This window comes from Frankliniella occidentalis, unplaced genomic scaffold, assembly GCF_000697945.3.
Source record: "Frankliniella occidentalis isolate FOCC.00 unplaced genomic scaffold, Focc_3.1 Scaffold10, whole genome shotgun sequence".
Taxonomy (NCBI): domain Eukaryota; kingdom Metazoa; phylum Arthropoda; class Insecta; order Thysanoptera; family Thripidae; genus Frankliniella; species Frankliniella occidentalis.
Window position 1 is genome coordinate 2,562,714 of NW_026267140.1, and position 9,488 is coordinate 2,572,201.

The 9,488-nt window shown below is 56.9% G+C and overlaps 2 protein-coding genes across 3 annotated transcripts in view; one reads left to right on the top strand and one right to left on the bottom strand.

The window, feature by feature from the left end:
- Window positions 1–420: 420 nt before the first annotated feature.
- On the top strand, window positions 421–5,967 carry LOC113212568 (uncharacterized). The gene is made up of 4 exons (XM_026431325.2): window positions 421–1,167; window positions 2,658–2,799; window positions 3,318–3,559; window positions 4,174–5,967. Exons 1-4 carry the CDS (start codon window positions 1,144–1,146, stop codon window positions 5,464–5,466), a joined length of 1,701 nt encoding a protein of 566 aa, XP_026287110.2. The 5' UTR covers window positions 421–1,143; the 3' UTR covers window positions 5,467–5,967.
- A 61-nt stretch (window positions 5,968–6,028) lies between these two features.
- Window positions 6,029–9,488, bottom strand: part of LOC113212490 (prisilkin-39-like) — a 23,698-nt gene continuing 20,238 nt past the window's right edge. The window contains exons 2-3 of one of the 2 annotated variants that reach the window (XM_026431210.2): window positions 8,154–8,259; window positions 6,029–6,880 (exon numbers count right to left, since the gene is read on the bottom strand). In XM_026431210.2, coding sequence (XP_026286995.2) covers window positions 6,126–6,880; window positions 8,154–8,259 — 861 coding nt within the window. In that variant the 3' untranslated portion in view covers window positions 6,029–6,125. The remainder of the gene's footprint in view (window positions 6,881–8,153; window positions 8,260–9,488) is intronic. The other variant, XM_026431219.2, reaches the window with a different exon arrangement.

The window sequence follows — 9,488 nt, forward strand, 5'->3', positions numbered from 1 at the left end:
CTGCAGAGCTTACCATGCCCCTCGTGGCTAGACAACCTATGATGCACGGCAGTAGAATGGTTTGCCTACACACGAAGGCATTTCCTAGACACTAGGCACGCTCAGCTTGTGCATATATCCAAGCAAAGACTTCCCAATCTTTAGGAATTTATCTCTCAATATTGCTGCACTTGATCAGTTCCAACAAGCTATGATTTAGAGAGCCCTGATCGCGGCAAAGCTTCTAAACAATAAATTTAATTAACGACGTGACTTTTCGAAAGGCCTGGGGCAGGCCAAGTATATCCTGCCCATTACTAGCAAGGCAGCTTAAACGTCCCTCATTTTATGACAATAATACAAGCGATTGGGTTAGTAAATAATAAAAAAAAACAAGTGAAAGGTGGCTGAGTGGCCCGGCCCCGGCCCCGCGGTTGTGGTTCGGTCACGTCACTCACATAACACTGCTTCCGTGGCCAATGGGGCGTTTTGATTCCCCGGGGCGAGGCAGCGGACTTGGGCCGCGACAGTTCTATTTGCGATCCGCCGATCAGTGACACACTGTTGCCTTCTGGTTGTGCAATCCGAGGAGAGGGGCGGGGCGGGGCAAAGGGCTCACTGGTCAGCCCGACACCCTCCTTTCCTCCGCGACCAATCGTCTGTTCCGGCTCCGGTCCGAGTCCCCGAACAGGCAGAAGAAGTATCGGCGTCAACCTCGTCGTCAGTGGGAGGTGGCAGAGGCGGTAACGGTCGTTTTCTCGTTCTCGGCAAGTGTGTCGAAGGGCGCGGGGCGTGGCGGGGTGCGGCGGGGTGTGGACGGAGGCTATAAACCAGGGGGTGCAGCGGGCCCCGGTCGTAGTGCGCGCTGGTTGAGGGCTCGCTCCTGTCCTGTCGCTCGGCGAGTAGTGCGTCCGTTTCGTAGTGAGTGCGTGTACCGCGGGTGCGCTATGCACGGCCACGCGTGCCGGGTACCATGAGGGCGGGAGGCGGGTGGCTGCGAGTGGGCGCAGCGGGTGCAACAGCAGCAGCAGCAGGTGTGACATCAGGTGCGACAGCAGGTGTGGCAGCGAGTGCGCCAGCAGGTGCAGCAGGCACAGCTGCAGCAGGTAGTGCGGGTGTGGCGTGCGCCGACTTCTCCTCAGCTGCATCGACGCGGTCACCAAGATGAACCGGCAGGTGCATTTTGCGGTAAGTTTCTCACAGGGTCTCATAATACTATGCAAGTGTTAGTCGCGAATGTACAGTGAATAGTGAATGTACAGCCAAGTGAAATCCCAGAAGTCGATAAAAGCAAGAGTTCGTTACCATGGCTCTAACTCAAAACTACCCACCCATTCAAAGTCAACGGGGATATTTAAGTATTGAAGTTTTAATATTTAACATGTTCAGTGCAGCGTGACCACTATGTGATCACGCTTCCATGTTAAATTATAGGAACGAGCCGCACTCAACGTGTTAACTACAAATGAAGAATGAAAGGAGGACATTTTTTGGTAGAGATTTGAAAACAGAAAAGGAAAGGGCCTTTGGCAGGCAGCAGCCCAGTATTCCCATCCGGTTTAGCTGCCTTACATCACGGTACGATTGAATCCCACTTTGTCAGTTTGGTTTTGCAACGCCGGTCACTGCTTCCCGTCCTCTCCTCCGCGGCGCCCCTCAGCCGCCGGGCCGAGTGGTGCGGAACCGTGATTAGAGTAAGTGATAGTGCCGAGTGGCCGGCAATTCATTAACAACTTTTTCAGTGCACGGCAGCGCGCGCTGCGCGTCGGGCGCTAAGTCAGTGGCCTGGGTCCGCTCAGTTGGGAAGTAATTCGCTCTCCTTTTTTTCATTATTTTCCTCTCGGTTTGCCGCCCAGCCCGGCCCTAGGACTTGCGTAATTCACGTCATCGACAGAGCGTTATAGGGGAGGAGGAGGCGCCCTGGCGAGGGCGGCCCTGTGGGTCAGTTCAAGGACGAGGCCGGAGCGGGTTGGGGGGGGGGGGGGTTAGGGAGGGAGGGCTGAGGGGACTTTGCCAGCCCGGCCATCCTCCTGTACTCCTCCTCCTCGTCAATGAAGGTGGTATATTTTCCGTGAGTCATCGGCAGCCGCGCAGGGCTTTATTTCTTTAATCATTTCCCACGCACGGCGTGCGTCCGTCCGCTGGCCCGCGGGCAGGGCGTCCTTATGGGCGCCAAGGACCTTTCGCCTCCCACCGCGCCACTCCTCCGCCACGCCGCGCCAGCGACAACCCATGTGCAGCCCGTCGCATTGAAGTTTCGCACTACTGCAGAGCGGGGAATGTCAGCCAGGGAGGGGTAACAATAACAACAACAACGACGACACGGTAATAACAATAATAACAACAGCCAGCTGTATCACTGGAGCGGCCGTGAGGCAGCGCCTCTGGTGCAGCAGCGTGAGGCGGTTTCCCACGGTCCATCGTCAGGCGTAGATTAGAAGAAGCGCCCCACCCGCCCGGAGGGGGGGGGGGAGGGGTTCTGGCGCTAACGGACATTCTTTCAGTCTCTCGTTTCGGACGGACGGCGCTGCGGGACACACTGCTTTTCGCCACGACAGTTCGGCAAACACCGAGATATAGTGCAAAAGTTTCGTGGTTTATGCGATGTGCAGAATACTGGTGCTGGGTGGATCGGAAATAGTGACCCGTGATTTGGTTCAGCACTCTTGTTTCCTCAGGCCCTGCTGCTGCTGCTGGTGGTGCACGCCGGGCCGGGCCTGGGCTGGAGCACGTCGGTGACGCACGGCAACGCCTCGGCGGGAAGCGCGCCTTCACAGCACCGCGCGTCGTATCCCAGCGCCGCCCAGCACAAACACTCAGGTAACAGTTTCATCCAAACATCCAAACAAGAGTAGAGGGGGAGCAACATCATTCTCGGCGAATACAGAGGAAAAAGGTGAAACGGGAGGTATTCATTTTCCCCCCGCTCCCCAGATCTAAAGAACGGCTCGAGGAGGAAGGGCGGTGGAGGGTTGGGGATTGATTTAAGGCGCCTCGGCGAGTACATTATTTTCTTGCCCTCCCGCCGGTTGCCGAGTTTTCCGCACGCTAGCGCCATGGTTGCACGCACACGCACCAGCACTGCTGCTCGTGTTCGTTCTGGTCCAATCAAAGTTCGACTAGTTCCTGGCTTAAACTTGTGGATGTGGCCGCCCAGCCTGCGAAAGATAGTTCGTACGTGGATGGATGAGCTATTTCCCAACGGGAGCGTGTGGAGTTACGGTTCAAAAGTAGTATTACTTGGGAACTACTTTAACGTTGACACGCGTGCACGTCCGGGAAGTGCGACTCGTTTAAGCCGAGGCCAAACTTACTCCAATATAATTTCATTGTGGCAGGGCCTCCATACGACTTGCCCACGTACCCGGTGCCGCCGCCGCTCGCCCGACCGGCGCCGAGCTCCACTAGGATCCCGTCGACGCCACCTGCCATCACCGCCGAGCCGCTAGCCATGCCCACGATGCAGGCCGACGCCTCGGCGTCGTCCACGGCCTACCTGCACCGCTCGTTGTCTGGGACGAGGCCCGGCTACCTCGACACCCTGACCGGGACGCCATCGTCCTTCTCGTACTTCATGCAGGTTCGTGTTGTTCATCAAACTCAGTGTGGCTCGCACACGCACCTGTCTTATGATTGACGATTGTACTGCAGACGGGGGGTGTTCCAACCTAGTCTCTCTCACATACAGCGAGAGTAGGCGACCCACCCGTTCACCTGAATGCGGTAGAGTAATTTACAAACCCTAGTAGCACAGAATTGTCGTACGACTGTCGGACAACAGTAGAAAAAAGATACGAACTATCGGTGCGATATACGAAATGAGAAAAATGATTCTATCGGTATACTATCTTTTTCCCTCGAAACGAAATTCTTTATCGGCCAGCTATCGTATTGGAAGCAAAAAACCACTGTTGTGGATTCGATCAGGAATCGATAAAAGTACAACAAAATGGTAGATGGTTTAAATTTGATAGACCAGAGACAATCGTCTGACTATGGAAAAGCCATCACTTTTGGATTTTCTTTATCGTCATAATAATACGACGATAGATAAAAATCACACTATGTGCGACAGTTTTGTGTTACTAGGGAACCCAGAAGGGCTGCGTGGACTACCGCGCATGTATATGCATGGCCCGCACCTCATATAGCAAAGCCAAATGAATGATGAATGAAATGTCTGTCGGCGCGCAGGTGCAGCCACACCCCCGAGGCAGCTCGTACCGGGAGCGCACGCGGCAGGCGACGCGCGTCGTCAACCTGGTCCCGCACGGCACCACCCGGGAGCAGGACCACGTGCAGCAGGGACTGCCGTTCAGCGGGACGACCTTTCAAAGCTTCCCGTTCGGGCCCATCAAAGTCCCCAGCACGTTCACGCACCCCAACCCCCTGGCCGGCTACTGGCGTCCGCCCGCCCCGGCAGGGGCGGCCGAGGACTACGCCGGTGACGCGCCGCCGGCCGGCTTCACCGAGGCCGGGAACTACTTCGACGGACGGCCGCAAGAGAGCGCCGCGGTACGCGGCCCACAGCGCGGGGCAGCCCGTCAGCGCCGCCCAAAAGTCAAGCTGAAGCCGATGGATATCACCGTCCTTGGCGACCCTCGCAGACCCAACCTAGGCATCGTCGGGGTCCCCGGGCAGGACGTGTACAACCCCACGCCTTCGAGGATCCGCGAGTACGACCCTTACACGGGGAGGTTCAAGGCCCTGACCACGGACGAGGCCCACGACTCTCGAGAAGCTTACAAGAGGCCGGGGGCGTCGGCCGAGAACACGTCCGAGGAGGACGCCGACGTGCATCACCCGGACGAGGGCAGGGACGAGCTCCGCGAGGAAGAGAGTTACGAAGTGTACGAGACTCCGGACGAGACCCACAGGCTGGTGCCGATGCGCGCGCCCAGGGGCAGGGCGAGCGGCTGCCTGCAGAAGGACTTCCTCACCGGGCTGCTCTCGCCGCTCATCAACGCCGTCCGCCCCGCCATCAAGCAGTGCCAGAAGCAGCAGAGGCAGCAGCAGCAGGCGCAGCAACAGCAGGCGCAGCAACAGCAGCCGCACCAGCCGCAGTTCGGCAGGCTGCACCGGCCACGAGGCCGGCCTCGCAAGAAGCCGGCCAAGCAGCGCAAGCAGCAGCTGCAGCTCCGGGAGCCGTACTTCGAGTTCCGCAACCCCGTGCACAACTACATCAGCGGCGAGCCCCTAGGCCGCGGCCTCGACGACCTGACCGACGGCGACGCGGACGCCGAGTACCTGAGCGTCGGCGACGCGGAGCGCGAGTCGCGCGCCGAGCCGCAGCACCGGGAGGAGCTTTTCACGGAGGACGGCGCTGACGGCGACGACGGCGTGTTCGCGCCCTACTCGGTGTACCGCACCGTACTGGAGCCCGACCGGAAGTTCCGGCCCTTCGTGCGCTTCCCCTTCGAGGCCGAGCGCTCCGACCTCAAGGCCATGGTCAGTGACCTTATCCACCAGGGCACCGCGCCACCATGACGCCGTGGCGGGAGCGACTCCTGCAGCCTGGGAGAGGTCCTCAACGAGTGCTGCAACGCGCTCTGCTTCTAGCCGGCCAAGGCCAGACAGATCTCTGCCGCGAGACCTGCTTCAGGACACGGATCGCTCTCGCCCCCTTCTACTTCGCAAGCAAATTTCGAGTGGGTGTATATTAAAGGGTTAAAGGACAATGAACCCACTCTTGCGGTCGTTGATTACGAATGCGTTTAATTGTGATAAGAAAGTAGCGCTCAAGAACACTATAGGATAGTTTCTATTATTGTGATTGTGATACTTAAAAACTATGTCCCTCCAAAAGACTGATCTGGCCCCAATGACGTGTAGGGTAGCGATTTGGTTATTTCCGATTTCCAGTGCTGCATGGCTTCAACCAACCGAGAACCAGTTTTTTTTGTTTTGATATGTAAGTTATTATGTCGTTAAGTCTTCTTTTTTTTAATTATAGTAATTATGTGTGAAATAAATTAAATTTTCTCAAAATGGTGTAAAAGTAAGAAGGAGAGGGCACCGGAAAAGAAAACAACAACTCACAATCGGCACATTTGGTGTTAGTAGTAAATTTTTAATGCTGTCCGAGAGAGAACATACAAAAGTAGAAAAGTCTGCACAAGTTTGGGTTTGGTGTCGGTGGTGTATGTCTAAGCCACGGGGGTGGCGGGGGTGGGTCCTGCGCCCGCCGCCGAGGGGGAGGGTCCAGGCGGCCCGGGCTCCTTGCCGTCGCGCTTCTTGAGGTAGCGGCCGCTGTACCCCGTGTTGTACACGTTGTTACTGGCCGCCGGGGTGTTGTAGTAGTATTCTTGCGTAACGGGGTACGCGGGGTAGGCGCCGTTGTTGTAGCCGGTGTTGTACCCGCCGTTGTTGTATCCGGTGTTGTATCCTGTGTTATATCCCGTATTGTACCCTCCGTACCCCGTAACAGGGGCCCGGTAGTCGTATCGGTTGTCGTACCCCGCCCGCCTGTTGTAGTCGTACGGATACCGGTTGTTGTAGTTGTTATACGGGTAGTTGCTGTAAAAGCGGTCCTCGTACGGGTATCGGTTAGCACCGTAGCCGGTGTTGTAGCCGGTGTTGTAGCCGGTGTAGCCGACCGTCTTCGCATCGTAGCCGGTGTAGCCTGGGTAGCCAGGATAGCCAGCGTAGGCTCCCGCGGCTGTGGGGTACGCCGCGTTGTATCCCCGGTTGTAGGCTCCGTACTGGTTGTACTGGTTGTACTGGCTGTAGCGTGGGTCGTAGCGGTCGTATGCGCCCGGGTAAGAGCGCGAGATGTCCGAGTTGTAGAAGCCCGCGCTGTTGTACGCCGGCGCCGTCGGCACGCCCCAGCGGTTGTTGTAGTTGTACGCCGTGTTGTACGAGTTGTAGCCGCCGTACGGGTACCCTGCAACACCACAGGGCACTGTCGGATTACTTCAGGACGAGTTCATTGAGTTCACAAAATATATTTAAACCATCGAACTAGTAAATTAAGGTAAATGAATTCAGAATTAGCGGAGGCAGAGGCAGAGGCAGAGGATAGAGAAGGCTGCGTAACCAAATAGAATTTCAGCAATAGCAGTAGAGTGCGAAAAAGAAAAAAGCCATGAGTGCGGTATGCGGGTGGACGGCAAAACTCGGTCAATGGGATGTTGACGCGCAGATAGCGGCAGGGAAACCGCATAAAGGACTGCTGCCGGCGATTTCCTGTCCCTCTCATACTCGTCAAAAGGCGATTAAGGGCGGGGAACGCGATCGGATTTTATTTTTAAAGAGTTTATCCAGGGAATACGGACCATCTGTTTTAATTTTTAAACGGCCAATCTTGAAGGGAGGAAAAGGAGAGCGCAATACGTAAAAGATTCACGGTTTGAATCGTAATTCATTTTTGGTTTCAGTCGGCAGCCGGCACTGTGATATGCAAACTCGTAAGGCAGGCGTTATCCGTGAATCCCTGTATTGGTTCACCCATGACGTGGAATGTGTTTGCTGCTCCCCGCAGGCCCAATCCAGTCTCGAAAGGGCCGGACGGCACCCTTTGAGGGGCGGATCGGATATGGGCGGACAAACATCGCTACCTCGAAAATATTTACGAAAACATCCCATTCGCGGTCACAGAACCCTTCGGTGCCATGCGTTCGCTTTACATATGTTTCGGTCGGTGCCAGGGGTGGGGTCATGTCACGGTGACGAGGTGCGGCACCGCGACGAGCGCCTGGCGGTCGGGGCGACCCGGCGACCCTGCGCGCCCTATGCGGCCCAGCAGCGCACAGGTGGCCGCGGAGCCCATAACGGGACCGTCACGCGACGGCTTTTACAAATCCATGGTAGGCCCATCCTATCTCTGTCCCGTGGGGTATAAATAATACGGATCCGGTCACGCCAATCCGTGGCCGGTGACGGCCGAGCCCGCCGCGCGCGCCTGGTGACAGCCCCGTGATTATGACATCGCAGAGGTCGCGCCGGGGCCAGCGACCCGCACCGCCCCAGACGCGGCCGGAGAGCGTCCCTCGTCCCCGCCCGGGGCTGCGCGAGAATATAAGGCCCGCGCGGCGGAAATTTGGCAGGGAGAGAGAGGGAGGCGACGAGCGAAGAAAAGAATTTCCATGGCGAAAAAGAAGAGGCCGACGACAGAGGATAGAATGTTGCGAGAGCAGAGGAGACAAGCCTCTGGCTGTTGCTGGATGGTGACTTACCGGCGTCCTTCTTGGCGCGGGTCGCTTTGTCCAGCGTAGTCTCCTCGGCCTGCTGCTCCGCCGGCGCCGCCTGCTCCGCCGCCACCGCCGCCGCCACCAGCAGCACCTGCAGACAGACACGCCCTGCGTTATATGGCTGAAGTTGACCGAACACAGGCTGCCTGCCGACCCCTTCCTCCTGGCAAACAGACCCAAGGCGAACTATTTATCAGATTGGGTAGATCACTCCGCATGCCCCCGGCGGCCAGCATCACCCTGCCCTACAACAACCAGCCTCTCTCCCCTGCCGAACTTACCACACCCACCCCAATCCCGCCCACTTTCACTGCGAGGTCATCGCTCGACATCAGCACCGCACAAATAACAAGGAAAATAAAAGCCGCCCCCCCCTCCCGTTCCGCGTTCTCACCCCTCAACACACACGAACGCGCGCGCCTAAAAATGCATGGCAAGCTTTCCCGATGCCGCGTCTCGCATTAATTTTGTGAAACGTAAACACTGAGTCGAAAAATCGCAAATCTCTCTCGCTCCACTCCCCCTCTTTGCGGCAGCTGCTCGGTTCCCCTCCTGTGGGGGGCAGCGCCGAGCCCCGCGGGGGGCAGCGACCCCCTACGCGCCACGTCTGGCTGCGCGGCGCCCCGGGCCAGCCCAGCCGCTGCGCGATGTTTGTCTTGTGTGCCCGCGAAATGATATTCTCTCAGCCACCGTCGAGTCGGAGACCATGAGCCCCGTCTCGAACAACAGCTCACGCTGTGCTCCAAGCCGTGTGCTTGTCTGTTCTACTGGACCGGCCTCCCTCGTCACGTTTTCATTTAATCACGTTATTATTGTTTTTCCAAGAAAATTTCTCTCAGTCAGCGTCCCTCCACCAGCTCCCCATTTTTATAGTTCGTGCTTTTCTTTGCTTCTAAGCAGGCAGGGCATGGTGCGCAACTTTGCTTTATTCTCTCCTCACGCAGAAATTAAGAAGCACCATGTCATTGTAGACAGTTGGCGCTATGATTTCATCTTGCTTCTTCCAGAAAACATGGCCCGTGCGTCAGCGCGTCTCGAGCCGCTGCGCTTGCCCGCCCACACGTCACCTGACAAGGGTTATGACCTCACAAAAGAAAGGAGAAAAAAAAAACAAGCTCGTAAGTGGATTGGTCCTTTTGAATATTATGTAATGAAAACGTGCCATTACTGATCCACATGCACCAAAGTGGGTTTTTTGGACACGTGCTATTAAATTTTCACAAGTCAAACGATATAACCATCGCATGCCACGCACGGCTCCCGCGCACGGCTTCTATAGGCAGGGCGCTGCAAGACACGCACAGCCCTTTGAGGCCGCCA

Excerpts from the sequence above, each read along its gene's own strand:
- LOC113212568 (XM_026431325.2), top strand. The coding sequence starts at position 1,144 with ATGAACCGGCAGGTGCATTTTGCG. Across the intron at positions 1,168-2,657 it reads ACCGGCAGGTGCATTTTGCG|GCCCTGCTGCTGCTGCTGGT; the intron begins GTAAGTTTCTCA and ends TTGTTTCCTCAG. Across the intron at positions 3,560-4,173 it reads CCTTCTCGTACTTCATGCAG|GTGCAGCCACACCCCCGAGG; the intron begins GTTCGTGTTGTT and ends GTCGGCGCGCAG.